Source organism: Physeter macrocephalus, chromosome 9 (assembly GCF_002837175.3).
Source record: "Physeter macrocephalus isolate SW-GA chromosome 9, ASM283717v5, whole genome shotgun sequence".
NCBI classification, from domain to species: domain Eukaryota; kingdom Metazoa; phylum Chordata; class Mammalia; order Artiodactyla; family Physeteridae; genus Physeter; species Physeter macrocephalus.
This window is the reverse complement of record NC_041222.1, coordinates 4,000,563-4,021,254: the sequence shown is the minus strand read 5'-3', so window position 1 is coordinate 4,021,254 and position 20,692 is coordinate 4,000,563. Positions and strand designations below refer to the sequence as shown.

At 40.0% G+C, this 20,692-nt stretch overlaps 2 protein-coding genes and 1 non-coding gene across 6 annotated transcripts in view; all 3 read right to left on the bottom strand.

Moving 5' to 3' along the window:
* Positions 1–5,056, bottom strand: part of PDCL (phosducin like) — a 15,423-nt gene extending 10,367 nt beyond the window's left edge. Inside the window, exons 1-3 of one of the 2 annotated variants that reach the window (XM_028493552.1) lie at positions 3,222–5,056; positions 1,267–1,376; positions 1,015–1,191 (exon numbers count right to left, since the gene is read on the bottom strand). In XM_028493552.1, coding sequence (XP_028349353.1) covers positions 1,015–1,186 — 172 coding nt within the window. In that variant the 5' untranslated portion in view covers positions 1,187–1,191; positions 1,267–1,376; positions 3,222–5,056. The remainder of the gene's footprint in view (positions 1–1,014; positions 1,192–1,266; positions 1,377–3,221) is intronic. The other variant, XM_007128911.3, reaches the window with a different exon arrangement.
* Positions 2,217–2,366, bottom strand: LOC112065579 (small nucleolar RNA SNORA62/SNORA6 family). Its single transcript, XR_002892114.1, has one exon. It is a non-coding gene; the product is annotated as a small nucleolar RNA SNORA62/SNORA6 family (small nucleolar RNA).
* A 12,990-nt stretch (positions 5,057–18,046) lies between the features above and the next one.
* The window catches only part of RC3H2 (ring finger and CCCH-type domains 2), a 47,776-nt gene continuing 45,130 nt past the window's right edge, over positions 18,047–20,692 (bottom strand). For 2 of the 3 annotated variants that reach the window (XM_007128908.4, XM_028493551.2), the window contains 5 exons: positions 20,205–20,286; positions 19,973–20,107; positions 19,608–19,715; positions 19,362–19,510; positions 18,047–18,738 (listed from right to left, as the gene is read on the bottom strand). In XM_007128908.4, the coding sequence (XP_007128970.1) occupies positions 18,543–18,738; positions 19,362–19,510; positions 19,608–19,715; positions 19,973–20,107; positions 20,205–20,286 (670 nt within the window). In that variant the 3' untranslated portion in view covers positions 18,047–18,542. The remainder of the gene's footprint in view (positions 18,739–19,361; positions 19,511–19,607; positions 19,716–19,972; positions 20,108–20,204; positions 20,287–20,692) is intronic. The other variant, XM_007128910.4, reaches the window with a different exon arrangement.

Sequence of the window (20,692 nt, the reverse complement as noted above, 5' to 3'; positions counted from 1 at the left end):
AAATGGATTAGAGACCTAAATGTAAGACCGGACACTATAAAACTCTTAGAGCAAAACACAGGAAGAACAGTCTTTGACATAAATCACAGCAAGATATTTTTTGATCCACCTCCTAGAGTAATGGAAATAAAAACAAAAATAAACAAATGGGACCTAATGAAACTTCAAAGCTTTTGCACAGCAAAGGAAACCATAAACAAGACGAAAAGAGAACCCTCAAAATGGGAGAAAATATTTGCAAACAAATCAACGGACAAAGGATTAATCTCCAAAATATATAAACAGCTCATGCAACTCAATATTAAAGAAACAAACAACCCAATCCAAAAATGGGCAGAAGACCTAAACAGACATTTCTCCAAAGAAGACATACAGATGGCCAAGAAGCACATGAAAAGCTGCTCAGTATCATTAATTATTAGAGAAATGCAAGTCAACACTACAATGAGGTACCACCTTACACCAGTTAGAATGGGCCTCATCAGAAAATCTGCAAACAACAAATGCTGGAGAGGGTGTGGAGAAAAGGGAACCCTCTTGCACTGTTGGTGGGAATGTAAATTGATACAGGCACTATGGAGAACAGTATGGAGGTTCCTTAAAAAACTAAAAATAGAATTACCATATGACCCAGCAGTCCCACTACTGGAAAAACAAATATCGTATATTAACGCATGTATGTGGAACCTAGAAAAATGGTATAGATGAACTGGTTTGCAGGGCAGAAGTTGAGACACAGATGTAGAGAACAAACGTATGGACACCAGCGGGGAAAGCTGCGGCAGGTGGGGATGGTGGTGTGATGAATTGGGCGATTGGGATTGACATGTATACACTGATGTGTATAAAATTGATGACTAATAAGAACCTACTGTATAAAAAGTAAATAAAATAAAATTTAAAAATTAAAAAAAAAATTTTAGTTTGAAAAAACTGAAGTGATCACTAGACTTCTGATACATATTTAATGGACATTTTTTAAACCTGTTCCCAGAGCACAGGGATTTCCAGTACCTGTGTTAACTGAGATGCCTTCGCCTGCCAACTCAGCATCTGCAGGCATGGAACTGCCAGCCAGGGCACCCCTGCCTCTGTCCTTGTCCTCGTGGTCGCTGTCCTCATCCTCGCTGCTGCTGTAGTAGTACTGCAGCTTCTCCCCCAGCAACTTATCATCCAGGGTCGTCATGGTGCCTGGGAGAGGGTGACATAGCAGGCTCTTTGCTGGCTTGAATCAGACAGAGATGAATCTGAAGAGTTAGGGCTCACCTGTGCTCAGATCCTATTATGTACAGGACCGTAAGAGTGACTGTTTTCATAAGCAGGATCTCAGCAAATCCATACCATGACCATGCATGATAGGGTTTATCATGCTCTTTCTGTAGAAGGTAAAATTGAGGCTCAGATAAAATTTCTCTGCCAACCTTTACAGCAAATGGTGGAGCTGGGCTCAGACTCCAGGGATTCCTGACTCCAAGAGACTGAAGGCGTGAGTCACTGTCTTCTGAATAGTATACACTGAAGTAGGGTGGTGGCTTGGAGGAAACTACTGACTGACTGAAGGTTTTATCTACACATACTCTTTGGTTTACCTACCAAATAAGACTGCTGGTAATTGAAAAACTGGGTAAGAATCTTCAGGAGAAACTCCAAAAAGCAGCATCAAAAATGGGATGCTGGGCTTCCCTGGTGGCACAGTGGTTGAGAGTCCGCCTGCCGATGCAGGGGACACGGGTTCGTGCCCCGGTGCGGGAGGATCCCGCGTGCCGCAGAGCGGCTGGGCCCCGTGGGCCGTGGCCGCTGGGCCTGCGCGTCCGGAGCCTGTGCTCCGCAACGGGAGAGGTCACAGCAGTGGTACCGCAAAAAAAAAAAAAAAAAGAATGGGATGCTGACTCACTGTTTGCCTAAGCCAATCATTCATCTGTCTCTTGCCTTCCACCTCCCAATCAGCACAGCGAGGGTTAGGATGGATGGGCTCTGAAGCCCTAATAACTTTGGTTAAAAGACGGGCCCTTGGCAAGATTTTAATCATTCCCCAGTGTTTAAAGGACAATGGTTAGAGCCAAGCTTCTGTATCAGAAGAAGCCTGGTACATTCTGGGAGAAAGGTACAGCTTACTCCCTGCCAGGTCTGCTTGCAGATCACACAAGTTGGGGTTGTAACTCCAGCACCCCTTCCTTTAAGCATCCCAATACTATGCTTTTTTTTTTTTTTTTTTTTTTTGTAGCAAGTATTACTATCAAACTCCACTCATTGGGCCAGAAACCCCTGTGATGTTAGCGAAAAACTTGCCCCTCATGTGGCACACTACCTACACTTGTGAGTTCATCGGCCAGTGGCCTCAACTCCAAGCTCTAACAATGTGCAGCCAATACTATGCATCTTTGATTAAAGGCATCCCCGAGCCTGTTAGACTCCATTACAAAGTGACTCTCCCACCGGGCGGGGAGGTCTTGCAAACAGAGACCTCCAATGCCCAGCACCAGGCCTCTGCACAATCTGTCAAGCTCATATAGAGGCAGCCTGAATCAGTGGGGGAATCCAGTGACCCGGGCAGTCAGATGAGGAGAAGAGAGGTACCTACGTGGCAGGGTTGAGAAAAAGGTGCAGGTACACGGCCGGGCGCGGGGGGGTGGAGAGAAATAGGGGGACTAAACCTAACTTAAAGAGGCAGAGGGACCAAGGCGGTAAAGGTGGGAAGAAAGAGACGGGGAGGAATGTGTGCTCGGTGAGGGCGGGGCCGCTGAGGAGGAGGCGGCAAGCGCAGGGCCAGCGGAGGGGCTGGTGGGAGGCGAGGCCTTTCGGGGGGAGGAGTCGAGGGTGGGGCCAGCGGGAAAGCTAGCGGAGGAGGCGGGGCCTTTGGCAGGATATAATCGAGGGCGGGGCCAGCGGAAGGGCTGCCGGAGGAGACGAGGCCTTTCGGGGGAGGAGTCGAGGGCGAGGCCAGCGGGAGGGTTCGCGAAGTAGGCAGGACCTTTGAGGGTCGAGGGCGGGGCCAACGGAAGCGCGGCGGAGGGGCGCGGAAGCTCTAGGGGAGCCCGAGGGAGGTGGGGCCAGCGGAGGAGACGGGGCAGGGAAGTCGCGGAGAGCGTGGGGGTCGAGGGGGCGCACCGACAAGACCGTCTCATCCAGGCTCGCCGACCATCCGTATTCCACCGCCTCCCACCGGTATTCCATGCCCGCCGCTTCTTCCCGGCTGACCTCAGTGCAGCTACCCGGCCTACCTCAGTCTGGATCCCTTCAGGCTGGCACTTCGGAAGGAAGGGAGCGCTCGGCTGGAGAAAGAGAAATGGGTCGGCGCCTTGAGCACTAAGAGAAAAGCCGCCTGAGTCCCGACAGCGCGGACCAATGAGGCGGCCTTCCTGCGTCAGCGCGGGTACACGCTGCCCAATTAGAGGAAGCGTATCCTGGCGGCCAAGGGAGAAGCTACGGGTCCTACTTGGGGACAAACATCTCGACAATAATAATAAGCTTCTATTTTTATTTTTGTTTTAATTTGAATGAAAGGCCACACTAGATATGCCCAGCTTTGAGCAGTAAGAACAATTTCGTTACCTTTGAAGTTTCCGAAAACATTCTACATGTATTTTTTTTAATTGATTCTTAATCACATCACGTCTATTAAGACAGAAGACAGACTCGGACATTAACTTGCCCAAGAACACATAGCCCTTTTGGATTAAAAAAAGAAGGAAAAAAAAAAAAAGCCAAGTCCAGGACAACTAAACGCAAAGTGAAATCCTGGATTGGACCCTGGAACAGAAGGACGTGAATGGGACAACTGACGAAATTTGAACAAGGTGTATCAAGTAATAATATTATTGTATCAATAGTTTTGATAATTGTACGACGGCTATGTAAGATGTTAACTTTAGGGGATTCTGGGTGAAGAACATAGGGGTACTCTATACTATTTTTGCAACTTTTTGGAAACCTAAAATAATTTCAAATTCTGAGCCCTTATTGAGATGTCCAGTACACAACACGAAGTAGCTCATGGAAAGCTTTGTGTAAATTGAATCATTCGAAATATACTAAAACAATACATCCTTTAAAATAGGTAAGTTTTATTTCCCTAAAGTTTGAGAGATTCTTAATTTGTGGTTCTACACCACCTGCAATTGTCTGCAAATTTGTATATGTGCATATTTTTCTGAGAAGCTGTTTGTTCAGGCTACCAAGAGTCAGAACCCCCATCCCCAAAGTTAAGAACGATTCATATAAAGATATCCTATGGTAACTTTTTATATTTTTTGTTTGCATAATGAATAATCTTAATCAGATTTGTGTGAACAGCCAACTTGAATATGCTTGTGATCTGCTGTTAAGTGACAAGCCAGGAGCCAGCAACAGTGCCTCTGTGTAGGAGAGTCCCCCTAAATATTTGTTAAATGAATACTAGATGAATGCTTTGCTTTTTTGTTTTTACTCACATTTCCCTGAAGCAGGGGTCTTCTTCATGCATGGTGCTCCTTTTCCTTCAAAATTCACTTTAAATTTAAGGCTGCAATCCTCATGGGGGCCCTCAGAGCTGCTCAACAATGTAGTTGCCCTGGGCAGGCTACTCCCCGACTCTAAGGGAAGCAGTTCACATCTCTTCTCTCAAATGTTCAACACCCTCTCCCCTCTCCTCGCCTACCTTATGACCGCGATTCTTATTTCACATGAAAAATAGACGCAATCAAAAGACACTTGCACCTTCAAAATGTACAACAACCCCCTGCATCTGTACCTGTTAAATGAATCACCAGTGCAGCGGATCCCGCTCCTCCAGCCTAGTAAGGAAGTCTTCTCCTGCAGTTACCTCCTCTCGCTCTCCCCTGCATATTCAGGCTTTCTTTCTAATACTTTCTATTTTCTTTCTAAAATTTTCCTAGTTTTCATTTCTAAAAGAAAATCCTCAGATACCATTTTCCACTGTTCAGATTGTTTAAAAAAAAAAGTTTGGTAACAGTGAGACTGTGGGGAATACATGGCTGGTGAAAGTATAAGTTGATACAACTCTTATGGATGGTAATTGAGAAATATCTATCAGTATTGCAAAATCATATGCCTTTAACCCAGCAATTCCACTCCTGGAAGTTTATCCTATAGATATACTTGCATGAATGTATGTTTAAAAATAAAGGAACATGGAGAACATTATGTATTAGTTTCCTGCCTTTTGCAATAAAAAATAGGAACAAATAATATTTTCTTATGTGTGCATGAAGAAAAGAATTGAAGAATATACAAGAAATAATAAATTCAGATGGGAATCGAGTGAAAGGGAGACATTTTATACATAATGTTTTATGTGTAATTTTTAATCATGTGAAAGTATTATCTATTATGTTCCAAAAGTTAACAGTTTTTTTAGTCAACCCTCACTTTCCTCCCTCAGCATGCCTCTCCAGCCACATCTCATTTCTCTGATCTCCTTTACAGCCAGATCTAATAGATCTGCTCTATTCCCTCCTCATCCTACTTCAATTAGGTTTTTGTTCCCACCAGTCCACTGAAACCACACCTATGAAGGCAGTGACTTCCAAGTTGCCAAGTCCTCGGTAAAGTCTCGGTTCTGCTTTAATTGAACCACTCAGCAGCATGACAGTTAATCACTCCTCCTTCTGGAAACCCTTTCTTCTCCTGGTTTTCAGAAGGATACCCTCTCCTAGTTTCTCCAGCTTTGTTGATACCCTCATTAACTGCTCTGCTTCTGACCTCTAAATAACGGAATGCCCCAGGTTCAAACTTTCGACACCTTCTTTGTGTGTACTCGTTCTATATATACTCCTGTCAAAGAATACCATGGAGGCAGTTAATTATATGCAAACAAATTTACTCATAGGAAGGAGAGAATCAATAGGTGACTGTCAACGAGGGTTTAAAAAATGGATTCATAAAAGACGGGGGAAATGTGGGATGTCCGGAAACCATGAGTCTTGTCTGCTTTTCCAGAGGGAAACTGACAAACTAGCATTTTGCAAAGCAGTCAGGCTAGGCAGTCTGCCCTGGAGCTGGCTGGCTCAAGGCATCAATGAAAACAATGTTAGCTATTTATAGATTCTCCAGAAAACTGTTAAGTAGAAGTACACAGAACAGGTTGTCTCTGTATATTGTGAGAGAGAGAGAGAGAGAGAGAGAGATGGAATCTAAGACCAAGATGGAAACCAGTCTTTTATAACCTAACCTTAGAAGTTACACCCAATCACTTCAGTTGTATTATTTTCATTAGAAATGAGCCAGTGAGTCCAGCCCACACTCAAGGGGAAGGAATTACACAAGAACATGAATACCATACCAAGAGGCTCAGGGACCCATCCTATGAACTACCTACCACAGAAGCTCTCTTTAGGGGGACTGAAGGCCAGTTAAGTATGGAGACATATTTAGGTTGATAATATTTTAGAGGATTTTTTTGGGGGGGGGGCTGTGTTGGGTCTTCGTTGCTGCGTGTGGGCTTTTCTCCAGTTGCGGTGAGCGGGGGCTACTCTTCTTTGTGGTGCGCGGGCTTCTCATTGCGGTGGCTTCTCTTGTTGCGGAGCACGGGCTCTAGGCGCACGGGCTGCAGTAGTTGTGGCACACAGGCTCAGTAGTTGTGGCTCACAGGCCCTACAGCGCAGGCTCAGTAGTTGTGGCACACGGGCTTAGTTGCTGCACAGCATGTGGGATCTTCCCGGACCAGGGATCAAACCCATGTCCCCTGCATTGGCAGGTGGATTCTTAACCACTGAGCCACCAGGGAAGTCCTAAGGATTTTGAAGTTAGGTAACATAATTAAAAGCCAGAAAGGATAGCTGTCATTGTAAATTACACAGCTTAACGAGTTGAGGGGACAGAAAACAGGAATAAACAAAAGGTAAAAAGTAAGAGAAAAAGGAGGAGAAAACTAATAAAATGCAAGTCTAAATGTAAATTTACAGTTTTAAGATTAATTTTCATTCGTCTCTTTTAATATATTCATTCTCCTAGTTGTGTACTATAGAGGGATTATCCAGTGGTATCCTTGCTGGGAGTGTAGTTTCCATCTGTCAGGAATATGACTGTGTAGATGAGACAGTTAACAGTATTCATCAGGACCACTCAATTTATCTTACCAGTATCTGGGGATGATGTGGATAGTGAAGTTTCCTTTTAATGAGAGTACCATGTGTAATTTATAGTTTGTCAAGTATTTTACCTGTAATGTAAGGATTTTGTTTATCCATAGAGAGTATTGAAGGTATTCCCTAGTGGGAAAAACACAATAAGCTGTTAAAGCATTTGCCTTTTATCAAGGGAAAATCTTGATCCAACCAGAAGATTTACAAACTATTATTAAACATATTTAAAGTTTTGAAGTAACTGAAATTTATATAGAAATGCTTAAATGCCTCGAAGCTGGGTTCCAAGTCTTGCTCTACCCTTACAGTTTTTCCAGATCGTAATAGAGATAAAACAAGATTTGGTCCTCCACTGAGTTGCCCAGATAAAAATTTTTCCACCAATATTTTTGTAAATTTAGAACAGATTTGTCCCTGCCACTTGGATTATTTTTGTTATGAAAGTATTAAAGGTCTAAAGATGGTTTTGGATGACATCAACCAGTATGAGGATTGTTTGAAATAACCGGTCTTTCTCTTTTCCTCCCTCCCTGTCAGTGTGGGGCCAGTTTGTGGCAATTGAACACGTCTTTCTTATTTAGAAATTGAACAACTTTTAGACAGCAATTAAACTTCTTTTTGTATTAATGAATATAAAACCAGTAAGGGCTACTTCCTTATATAATGCTTTTTAAAAAATTTTTAAATTGGTATCTTTAGTGTAGGCTTTAATTTTGTAAATTGAAATTTGCTTTAGATGTTGGATTGTCTTTAAGAAGCAATTACATTTCTTAAGGTTTTGATTGAAAGCATCTGAGAAAATCAGAAAACCTCTTTGCTTTCAGTTTTAGTAACAATATTCTTAGTAACAATATTTTTCTTTAAATAGCCCACACACTTACAATGTAAGAGGCAAATTTTTTTTTTTAGAAATATTTTGGTTTCTCTTATTTACATATACATTTTTAATCTCTGTAAGCCAATCAGAATGGAGCTTCATTAAATTTTGAGACCTTATAATAACAAATATAACCTGTATTCTGATTAATATGGTGGATTACACTGGTTGATTTTCAAGTGTTAAACCAGCCTTACATTACTGAGATAAACCCTATTTGGACATGATGTATTATAATTTATATATATATAAATATCTGGATTTGCTAACACTTTAAGGATTTTTGCATCTATGTTCACAAGGGATATTGAGCTGTAATTTTTTGGTAAAGTTATTGTCAGGTTTTGATGCCAGTGTTTTATTCGTCTAATAAAATTAGTTAGGAAGTTTCCTCCTCCTCCATTTTCTGAAGGCGCTTCTGTGAAACTGAGGTTATTTTGTCCTTAAATGTTTAATAGAATTCACCTGTGAAACCATCAGGAGGCCTGGAGTTTTCTTTGTGGGAAGCTTTTCATAATGAATTTCACTTGTTTAGTAGGTACAACGCTATGGCAGGCAGCTTCTAAAATGGTCCCTGTGCCAATAAATAATGTCTCTCAGCTCTCAATTCACCCTTCTTGCTTTGCAATAATGGACTGAATTCCTTTAAGCGTCTCTCCTTTGCAGTGAGCACAATGATAAGCTTCCTCACTAGAGGGCACTGGAGGAGGAGGGGCTGTGGTCAGTAGTATGGCTGTAAGGACATGCAGTGGGTTCTTCCCCAGCCACAGGCCCAGCACATGTGGTTCCTTGATGATCTTGCAACCTCTGTCTGGACTAGCAATAATTTTCCTGTGACTCTCTCAACATGGAAATCAGTGTCCTGAAGACCTCCTGCCTGCACTGGCAGCCAAACGCTTCCTGTCTGCACTGGCACCAGTTCCCTCCACAGGCTCCTCTGCAGCTCGCCTGTGTTCCAGAGACTTGCTTTCTGCTTGCCAGCAACCAGTCCCAGCCTGGGTAAACCAGCAAACTTCTCTGCTGCCCAGTGGGCTGAACTTTACCTTCTCCAATGAAGTGTGCACCCCAGTCTTGATAAGAGGCCCCTTTCCAAGTCTGTCCTTCCTTAGTTACCCTCCCTAAGCCACAGGATACCATATGGGATTTCCTTTATAGTCGCTCGTCTACTAAATTTTAATAATTCTTTTGTGTCACACATCCCCTCTATGGTTTTTATCTCCTGATGGGGGATAAAGAAGTCACTAGGTCCAGTCCACACTCAGGTGAGAGGCTTATGCCAGGACATGAATACCAGGCAGGGGCCTTTGGGAACTCTATCGGTCCGAGTGGGGTCTGGACCTAGTGACTTGCTTCTAAGTGACAAAACCGATGGGATATTGTTTACAAGATCAGGCTATAAAAGATTGTGACTTTATTGCGTGCCGTCTCTCTCTTGTGCAGGCGTGAATGCAACCTGGCCCCCACCCCCTGCTTGGTCCCAGGTTCTTCCTGCTTGCTGCTTGGATGAGCCAAGCTAGCATATTGATTGTAAGCTGCCCTACAGAGAGGGTCAAGTGGCAGAAAACTGAGGGCAACCTTCAGCCAATGAAAACCTGAGGCCGTCATTCCAGCAGTTCAGGAGGAGCTGAATCCTGCCAATAATAAGGGGAGTGAGCTTGGAAGCACACCCTTCACCAGGAGAGCCAGCTAACGCCTAGGTTGTGAGAGACCCAGAGCAGAGGACTCCTCTAAGTCACATGCAGATTCCTGACCTACAGAAACTGTGAAACAATGTTATTGTGTTAAGCCGCTAAATTGAGGGTACTTTGTTACGTGATAATAGGTAACTAATACAAGAGTTATTCCAATTTTCCTTTTCATCCTGTATCTGTTTTGGTAAATTGTGTTTTGAAAGAATTTGTCAATTTTTAAGTTAAGACCATATAGTCGAATTTATCCATTTCCTTCAGAGGTTGACCAAGTACACTAATTTATCTGCTCAAAAAATACTTCAGAAACAAAAAAACAATGTCCACACAAAGACATGTACACAAATGTTCATAGCAGCTTTATTTGTTAATAGTCAAAAAATCTAAACAACCCAAATGTTCTTCAATGGGTGAATGTTTAAACAAAATGTGGTATGTCCATACCATGGTATACTACTCCGCAATAAAAAGGAATGAACTACTAATACATGCAACAATTTGGATGGATCTCAAGGGAATTATGCTGAGTGAAAAAAACCCAATCTCAAAAGGTTACAGTCTGCATAATTTCACTTATATAACATTCACATAATGACAAAATTACAGAGACGGAGAAGAAATCAGTGGTTGCCAGGGTCCAGGGATAGGAAAATGGGGGTAAGGGAGGGGAATGGACATGAATATAAAGGGGTAGCACAAGGGATCACTGAGGTGATGGAACAATTATTTTTTTTTTCAGTTCTGTTATCTTGAGAGTTGTAGTGGTTCCACAAATCTACATGTGATAAAAACTGAATAGAACTACACACACACACAAATGAACGCATGTGAAAGCGAGTGAAATCTGAGTAAGTTCTGTAGGTTGTTACTAATGTCAGTTTCCTGGTTTTGATATTATAGTATAGTTATGTAAGATACTACCACTGGCAGAACTGTATGAGGGTACATGGGTCCTCTCTGTATTATTTTTGCAAATTCCTGTGAATCTATAATTATTTCAGAATATAAAGTAAAACAAAACAACAAAAACAACTTCAGTTGATCTCATCCAGTCTCTTGGGTTAAAACATCTATTTTAAATAGCACTCCCCAGACCCTCCACCCCCATTACTCTGCATCTAATTTTCACTGAGTTGACTTTTGAGTGAAGACCTGAAAACGCGAGAGATCTAGTGATAAAAGATTCTTACAGGGGTCAGGAAGCCTCCTACCCTTACAGAACAGCAAGGGTAAAGGCCCTATGATGGGAGCATGCCTGGCTGGCCTGGTGAACAACTCAGTGGCCAGTGCAGCTGGAGCATAGTGAACAAAGTATCAAAGAAAAGACTTTGGCTTTCACCCTGAGTGAGATGAGAAGCATTTGGAGGGTTTTGAGCACAAGGGTGAAGTGATCAAACTGACATTTTAAGAGGATCTCTGTAGCTGCTGTGGTGAGAATAAACTGAAGGGAGGCAAGGGCAGCAGCAGGGAGAACAGGAAGCCATCACAGTTCAGGTGAAAGATAATTGTGGCTTGGACCTCAGTGGTGAAGTGGTCAAATTCTGAATATTTATTTTGAAGGTGGAGCTGACAGAACTTGCTGCTGGACTAGGAAGAGTAGTCAAGGGAGAAATAACTGAAATGGGGAAGACTGGAGGTACAGTTTGGGGATTCACATTTGGACGTTACATCTGAAATGTTTATTAGAGATCCAAATGAAGATGTTCGGCAGACTGCCCTATCTAAAACTGCCCACAGTACTTAGAGCTATAATGTTAAGTTTCATGAAGTTAGGGACTAATTCACTACTGTACCTCTAATGCCCAGTAGGCAGTAGATTCTCAAAAGTATATTTTGTTGAATCAGTCTCTGTAAACTACCTAGGCCTGAACATTTGATGATAGATGTTATTGACTGCACCTGGGCTAAGACAGGCCCCAAATCCATTTTCATTCTTTATGGCAGTGGTTCCCAAACTTTTCTGCACATTGGCAGCACCTGGGGAGCTTCAAATGTACTGATGCCTCGATCCCACCTCCTGAGAGTGTGTTTTAATTGGTCTGGGGTGCGATCTGGGCTTTGGGATTTTTTAAAAGCTCCCTAGGTGATTGCCATGTGCAGGTAAGTTTGGAACCACTGCACTACTGAGTTTTCAATTATAAAAAATCTTTGTTAAAGTGCATGATCATTACTCCAACAGGTGTCAATTATAAAGAAAATAAAAATCTTCCTGGGATTTCATTTCCTTAAGTTTCCTCTCCTTTGCCTGGATCAACTATCCATGGTTCTTCCTCTTCTTCTTCCTGATCTCAATGATCACGCCAGGGCTTATACAAGATCACCCGTTTCACAAATATCGGTCTGTTTTCAGCAACGAGGTCTGGGATTCTAAGCCAAATTTAATCCATGATAATGGGGAGATGTCTGGTAGGCTTCCTCTACAACAAATCCTGTCAATTGCGCTCTCCTACTTTTCAAATCCATCTCTTCCTCCATCCTCTCTTTAGCCATGCCCTAAACACTTCTTACCTAGATTGTTGGCCTGGTCTCCCTGCTGGTCAATCTCCAGCTTCACCTCACACTATTACCAAAGTGATCTTCTAAAACCCCAAATCAATCAGATCATCTAACTTCCAAGACTCCCTAACAGTCTCTTTAGTATTTAGTGTCCTTCATAGAGGTCCCTATTTACCTCATCTAGCTATGTGACCTTGGACAAATTCTCTAAGGTCTCTGCCTCAGTCTTCTCATCTGTAAAATGGTGACAATAATGGTTCTAGATGATAATATACCTACAGCACTTAGAACTGTGTCTGGAACATATTAAGTGCTATTAAGAGTTAGTTAAGCTATTCCTCAAACTCTCCTTCCACTGTAACACTTATGGCTAAAATAGGTTCCAACCATCACCATCACCATCTTTGGAAGGTAGAATAAGACTTGAATCAGAAATCTGACTCCATTACTTTCTAGTTACAAGGTCTTGGGCAAGTTACTTAACATCTCAAATATAAAACAGGGATCATAATATTTATCGTGAAGGGCTGTTAGGATACAGAGTGGGTTGTTGTGAAGTTATAGTAGGTTCTCAGGTGTTTTCTCCCCTTAGCTCTGCTTGGTGAAATATTACTCAGCCTACAAAGAAATGCCCTTCTTTGAGGTCATTTCTCAAAGAAGCAGTTCCTCTGGCTCACTATCACTACCATCCACTCCCTAATTTCCCTTTTGGAGTTTCCATATACCTTATACTAGAACATAGCTCACTGAGCTGGTTATTCAGATTTGTCTTTCCCATTTCCCACCCTGAGAGCTTCTAGAGAGAGGGCTTGTTGTTTCACGGACCTTCAACCCTAACGACCAGCACAGACAGGGGCTTAAAATTCATCAGTTGAGTGAATGAGTAAAACTACTCAAGGCCCAGTGAAAATGGTGTCTAGAACCACTCAGGCCATTCTCTGTTACATTCTGAGGTTCCACAGAAAGAGTCTTCATACTTCTGTAATATATTGCTTCATATTCGTTATTTATCTATTTGTCCTATTTTCTCCATTAGACTGTGAACTGCTAGTATTATCTACACCCTCATCTCCCATATAGAAAGTACTCTATATTGAATGAACAAAGTGACTGATTGAATTGAGGACTATTTCAACCTCCCTGGCCTATTCATTTCATTCAGATCCTTCCCAGTGATGAATGCATGAGGCAGGTGATTGTTTAAATCTTAAGGAGTAACCTGGTAGCTTAGTTAAACCAAAAAATTTACCAAGGAAGTCAAAATAACTAACATGCACTATAAACTTAATATTGACACTAAACAAACAACTTTTAAGGTGGACAAATAATTTTATTTTGTGCATGCAAATACATGTCAAGTACTGCAAACTTTTTCCATCAATTTTCTCTCAAACACTGAAAATCATGATGCTCTATTCTGTGAACAGCCAAAGCTAATATCTCTTCACTTCAGTGCTACAGCAAAAACACACAGAATTCACTCTTTGCTATTCACTATCATCACAACCCTCATTGTTCCATCTCTGCCCTCCCCCCATATACAGGCCTTATGAATCCTAGCCTTCCCCCATTTAATCCTATTCCTATAGCACAAAGGGAAACATTACAATTTGGAAATTCAAATTGAAATAAATGGAATAGAATTTATTCCCATATATATTCCCCATTTCATTGTACAGAATTATTTTAAATTATAGTTTTAAATAGAAGCTGAGTATATGCCTTAAAAATGAGCATTAAATCCATCTTAGAGATGGTGCCTGCTTTTTACATGATGGGTGTACACCATCTTTAATTTCATTTACATTTCAATCGAACAATAGATTTGCAAAGAAAATGTCTAATACAGACGTAAAAATATTCACACTAGAGCTTCACAATCGGTTGTACAATTGACAAACAGGCCTCTTTTCCCAAACTTTCCAGCTAAGCAAATTTATAAAATGTAATCAATGCAACAAGAAAAACATTTCTCTTTCACTTCCAGGGAAAAGAATATGCAATAAACAGTATAAATGCAGACAGCAGTTGCTGCAAGCTAACCACGATACTCCCAAGTGGCTGTACAGTGGATATGTGCAGTACAAATAAAAGCCACATGTGTTGTATCACAACTACAGTATAATTGTTTGCCCAGCTAAGAGAATGCATGCACTTCCATGCCTTGGGTTATAAAGTGAGGCCTAATTCTCGACAGATTGATGGAATATATGCAAATGACCTTGGCTTTTGGCAGTACTAAGTGCAGCCAGTGTCTGTGTTCCACTGGTTTAAGGATATTTAAATTTTTTTATTTAAAAAAAGAAAAAAACTGCCAATTTCAGACTTGGGGGAATAACTGCTCTTGGAGTAAAAACAGGACTCCACTCAAATGTGGGGTGTTCTGATTGGTGGCCTTGACTCCTTGTATTCCCTTGCCAGCAAAGGGATACAAAGAAACCACTAATATAAAGGAGTAACTAGCAAATTTATTCAATTTACCCAGAAAATGAGATACTCCTTGAGCATGTTCATTTGTGTTCTGCTTGCAGAAGGGGTTCTTATGTAGAAGGAGTTACAGTAAGTGATCCCATTAACACTCTTCATTCACTAAAACACAGGGAAAGTTCTTCCAGGAAACTAATACATAGTTGCAATGCAACTTTCCCCTTGAATGATCAGTCACCAATACTGGTGACAGTCTGCTCAGAAAATGACTCTAGAAGCTAGGGAAGAAATATTCAAAGTTGAATCACATGCTGAATCTGATCATTACAAACGCCACCCCTGTTAACAAGACAACATGGGCTTTTAACATCTAAAATGCAAAAAGCAAGCTAGATGGTTTTTAAAACAATGTTTTCAAATGTTTAAATGATCCCATTTTAAATTCCTACAAATCACTGTGCATCCGGTAATTTTCTCAAGGCAGCATATAAAATTGGGATGTGCTTTATAAACTTAGAGTCAACTTGAAACTTGAGTGAAAGTGACCAGATCCATACAAACGGAAAATTTCAGTTCTAGTATAGATTTCTTTTACTATTCTCTTGTGAGAGTAAACAGTTACTAGGAAAAACATCAGTGCCACTGACCCACTGAAGTACCTTCTCTTGAAAATTACGATGCACAACTTTCATGCATGACGCTGGTTTACTAGATGGTATTGAAAGTAAGTCATGGCAGGAAAGGCAAAGGAATCTGCTTTGTTCAGTTACCAACTAGATGACATGCTTAAGTAACTTTCTCAGGATTCATAAGATGTAATGAGACCACAAAGAAAGAACTACTGATGCTACATCACAGTATATGAATGAGGCACATGGTCTTCAGAATGGGACTTAGAAATTTTTATAAACACAAAAAGTCAGAACAAAACAAAAACCTCACCATCTTCCCACTTTCCAGACCTCGATTACTTTTTCCTTATTAGACCATACACCACATACACAGTTTAGTTGACAACATTACAAACTTCCTCTCCTATTGCTTTATATCCTTTGATTTCAAACATATGTGCATCACAACATGTTGGTAAAGGGTCAAATGACAGGGAATGCCCCCTATTTTAAAAAGTCACATTCTAGGTCCGATTTGTAATTTTTTCCTCTATGATATCATTAGGTACCTTTCATAAGAAGGATCAGATAAACTGCTCTTCCTTCTCAAGTGGCAGAGAACCAATGTCTTTATTTCACATCCAACACACCATGAGAAACAGAAGATGATCACTACATAAAGGATGCAATACTGAATAATCCCAACATAGAAACAATTCCTATGTTGTTAGTGAGGAAGAGAGTAAGTTTTTAAGAACAGGGAGTTACTGTTTTATGGGATCACCTGCTGCAAGACAAGCATTATTTTAATATAAATGTTCTGAGACATACCAATAAGTTGGCAGGTATATACATACACTGATGCAAATGTAATTTCACTGGACAAGTAGGCAAACACCTAAGCAGTTTATCCCAACCCCCTCCAGCAGAGCACAACCAAGTTTCAAAACTTCAATTTTAAAATTAAAAAGATAAGGTTAAATACACAAGATCAATTTATGTAGTATATATTCACCCTCAGAACGTGCTGAAGATGTTTTGCGTAGTTCTGTTGCACAGAGGGTTCTTTCCCTGAGGGCACATAAGGAGCTCTCAAACTGTTAATAGGTCTCTATTTTGTAACAAAATAGCAATTTTAAAATCTTAAAAAAAAATACATTACCTTCAACATGGAAGATCTCACTATTTAAATATCCATGAAATAGACATACTGGTTTGCATATCCTTTTTGGAAATACAAACAGCAAATAAAGTACATTGGAAGCATTTCAAATGTAATAAGCGCATATTTATAGAAAGGTTCTGATATAAATTATATAACAATCACGTTCCTGTAATATCCTAGGCTAATTTATAATGTCGGAAATAAGTTAATGTAACATGGTTCAAAACTCTTGTTCCTATTCATTTCAGGTTACAGAGTGAAATAAATAAAATGTCTTTGTAGGGATGGGGGCACTGGCCATGGCAAAAAGGTACAGTACTAACCAAGGAAACTAAGTCAAGGCTACTGTGCTGTTATGCTACAAACAAACATCTTCATACATTTGAGTATTAAATAAATGTGTAAGATCTTCCATACTGACACCAGAATATCAAAACTACCCCTTTGTTTCTCAGGTATATTTACAACTTATCAGTCACCTTATGAGCATGTTCATTAAGACAGGTATCAAACACCAGTATTTACTCATTCTGATCAAGAAATTTCAGGGAAATGTCAACCCTCCCGCCCCTGGAAATGTGCACAAAACTTTTTTATCAAAATCTTATCTGATACAATGCTGTGGTTTTGTAAAACAACTAAATAGCTCAGACGACCAATAACATGATCCTGTTTAAGCATCTTGCTAGCAGGAAAAGCCCTTACATACAGTACACCTGGTGAAAGATCAGCTTGGCTTAAAATATTCCAGTACAATTTTCAGAGTAAACAACTTCACAGAAGTTAATTAAAAATAATAATAAAAGTCAAACTAATCTTAAAGAAATGGGGGGAAAAACAAAGACACAAACTATAGGTAAGATCACCCAGAAGGAATGCCCAGCTTTTGTTTTCAAATGTTGACTGAAATTTAGGTTTCAATAAAATACCTCCCACAAATCTGGAGCCTGGCTGGTTGAACATACTGCATACTTTCAGATGCCAAGTCAAAACACTTTTCAGTCACATTTTAGCAGGGCAGAAATTATTCATGTTTTTAAGTATGAATAAAGGTTAGCCAATGTTCTATTATTACATGGTTCATAGTCTTATCAACCTAACAGTCAGAAAAACAAGGAAAATTAAACCCCAACATGAAGTAACAATAAACAATATTTAACCAAGAGAATGCAATGAACATCCAAATTAATTAGTTTAAATTAAAAACCCAGCAATACCATCTTGTTAGTCAGTGCAAACACTACATACAGGGTTTTCTCAAGAAAGCTGAAAGCACCTGATTCTTTTGCCAAGTCATCAGATTCATAATGTACAGGCTTAAATCTGCATTTTAAAAAACTGCCATTACATTAGTGCATAATTTATCAAAATTGTAAAAACGATTCTGCATAACTTAGGAGAATTTAATATCTAGTACATCAGCTGAAAGACTTAGGCACTTGGTTATATATTTAATTACTTACTTCAACAAGTAGCCTGTGTATAAATATTAACAAAGCAGAAACTATTTTTGAAAAATGGAAAACTGAAAAAAAAATTAAATGCTACAGATAAAAAGCACTGCACCACACTCCTACATATAATGCAGTAAAGAAAGCTAGTATATAACCCTGTAAAATTCTATGGTAAGAACATCTAACTCCACTCTTAAAAATTAAAAAAAAAAAAAAAAAAAAAAAAAAAAAAAGAGAAAAAAAAAATCCATGCAAAGTCCCATGAAAAAGATAAATAAAGCAGCTGGAATGAGATGGAAATTTCTCTCAGTGAAACATAAAATAGAAATAAATAAGTTAATTAAGTCTACTTTCACTAGATGTATCATTGTAGGATCCTGCTAGTTTAATAACTGAGTTGTTAATTTTCTATAGAAGCCATTTAAAATAGGAAATGGCTCAGTTACTGCACCGGATTGCTACAAACTCATAAAAAGCTGCTTGAAGCTTAAGTTAAATGTCCAAATTCCAATCACTTCTGGAAAGTGAACGTGTTACCCTAGTAAAGTAAATTTTCTTTTTTTTTTTCATAATGCTAATGCAAGAGGGCTTGAAGTATCAAAGAGTCCACAGGAAATGGATGCCCCCAGTAATATCTTTTTTTTTAAAAAAAATATACATTATATAATATATATTATATATATAAAAAGCTAGTGTAAATGCTTCCATGGTATGGTCACAGATTTGAAAGATGAACCTCTTTTCAGCTGTTAACCATCTTCCCATTTGCAACAGGTTTCAAAAAGTCGTTTTTATCTTCAGACATAACATGAGTTTTCAGAATGAGGTTGCCAACACTGACAGATGTGGCAAGAGGGAGGCAACTCGCATTGCTAATGGACACTGGGAGTGGCTGACTAAAGCAAGAAGTTACCGGCAGAATTGTTTTTTGCTCCTCCCTGGGAGAGAATAAATGACATTGAAAACAAATTAGCTTTAAGTGAAAACTTCTAAGAGTAACCATACATGCTGAATAAAGGTTGTAACACACTTTAAGAGCCCCTAGCAAAGGCATGTCTTTTTCACTAAAAAGTATCGGAGGTCACTAAAAAAGTCCCATTTTCCAAAAAGTATAATAAAAAATTAGAACACTGGTTAATTTAAGGCCAACAAACTGTCAAGTTCAAGATCAGCCCATATTTTTGGCAGTAATTATATACTAAAGGCCAAAAATACCTTAGCAAGATTTTTAAAAAGGGAAACCCCCTTCATTTAGGTTTTAGTTCTCCATTTTGTAGTCTTGATGTTTGGCTATCAGTTAGAGGAAGTATAACCTGATGCTAGAGCATAAACATAAACTTTTATCCCAACAAAAAGCAAGTTTTAGGCTGCTAAAATGGACCACTTGGTTAGTTCAAATTTAGTTCTCCTCTCCTAAAAACCCAGACTGACCAAATCATTGCCTTATTACGTAAGGTCTTCCCCTCATAGGATAAAACCAAAAATGAATTTAACAATGCACATATTTCTTTTTATTCATGCCCTATGCCCACTGGTTATGAATTTTATGTCTAACACTCACAGAATCACATGGTCTTCACCTAAACTCTGTCTCTTCTGCTCCAGGGGCTCCTTTTGGTGTTGCTGGACTGGATGCCCATTTTCTACTGCTGTTCCATTCAGTAACTGATCATTTTGAGAACTGATACCAAGCTGTATGTCCAGGATCTCCTACGAAAATAAAATGTTAATCCTTCAGTATGAAAGTATTCTGTACTTTAATTTCCAATGCAGTAAAGCCTCCTAGATGTGTGACAGCAGTACTTACTTCAATCTGTTCACCTTGTCCATCAGGTTCATCAGTATCAAGTGCTGAAAGCTCTAACTCTATATCCCTATCAGGCTTAGTATCAGCTGCATCTTCTGTATAATCATTCTGTAATTAAGAAAAATGATGATTTCATATCTGTGGAAACTGGGGGGCTTCCCTTTTAAACTAAAATGGGAATCCCAATGATTGATCTAAAAAAAGAAATCTGGGACTACAATTTTATTTCTACTCTTAAGTTTTAAAAGCAATCATCCACCCCAGAAAAAGCCAAATTTTGCACTAAGTAATGGCATAAAATAACATGCAACAGCAGCAAACAACAAATATATTGGGCATGAAGCTGAGAGATTCAGTTTCCTTACCTCTCCATTTCTCAGTTCAATTTCCTTGCTTAGAAGATTTAAGGTAAGGTGACGGCCTTCATCCAGGGAATTCCACTTCTGTTGCATGGCCAGAGCATTGGCCTCCCTCTGAAGAAGCAACGAGTTACTCTTGGCCTAGAGGAAAAAAAAACCAAAGTCAGCTTCCATCCATTAACTTTTAAATGTCATTCTATTTTTTTAAAAATTCAAAGCTGAGTGACACAGAGCCTACCTGCTGAAGTTCAATGCTCAAAAGGTCTCCAGTACTGGAATGCTTTCTATGACCAGATAAATCAGTAACAATGAATCTGTCCCTTTAAAGAAAAATATATTTACTGTTATAAAAGTGAAATAAATGAAGCAACTAAAGCAGTAATGACTATATAACGACTATATACCATATATATATATTTTTAATTAACGTATTTATTTTTGGTTGCGTTGGGTCTTCATTGCTGCGCACAGGCTTTCTCTAGTTGTGGCGAGTGGGGGCTACTCTTTGTTGCAGTGCGCAGGCTTCTCGTTGTGGTGGCTTCTTTTGTTGAGGAGCACGGGCTCTAGGCAGGCGGGCTTCAGTATTGCAGCACACAGGCTTAGTTGCTCCGCGGCATGTGGAGTTCTTCCCAGACCAGGGCTCGAACCCATGTCCCCTGCACTGGTAGGCAGATTCTTAACCACTGCGCCACCAGGGAAGTCCTATATATGCTTTACATAACAGAT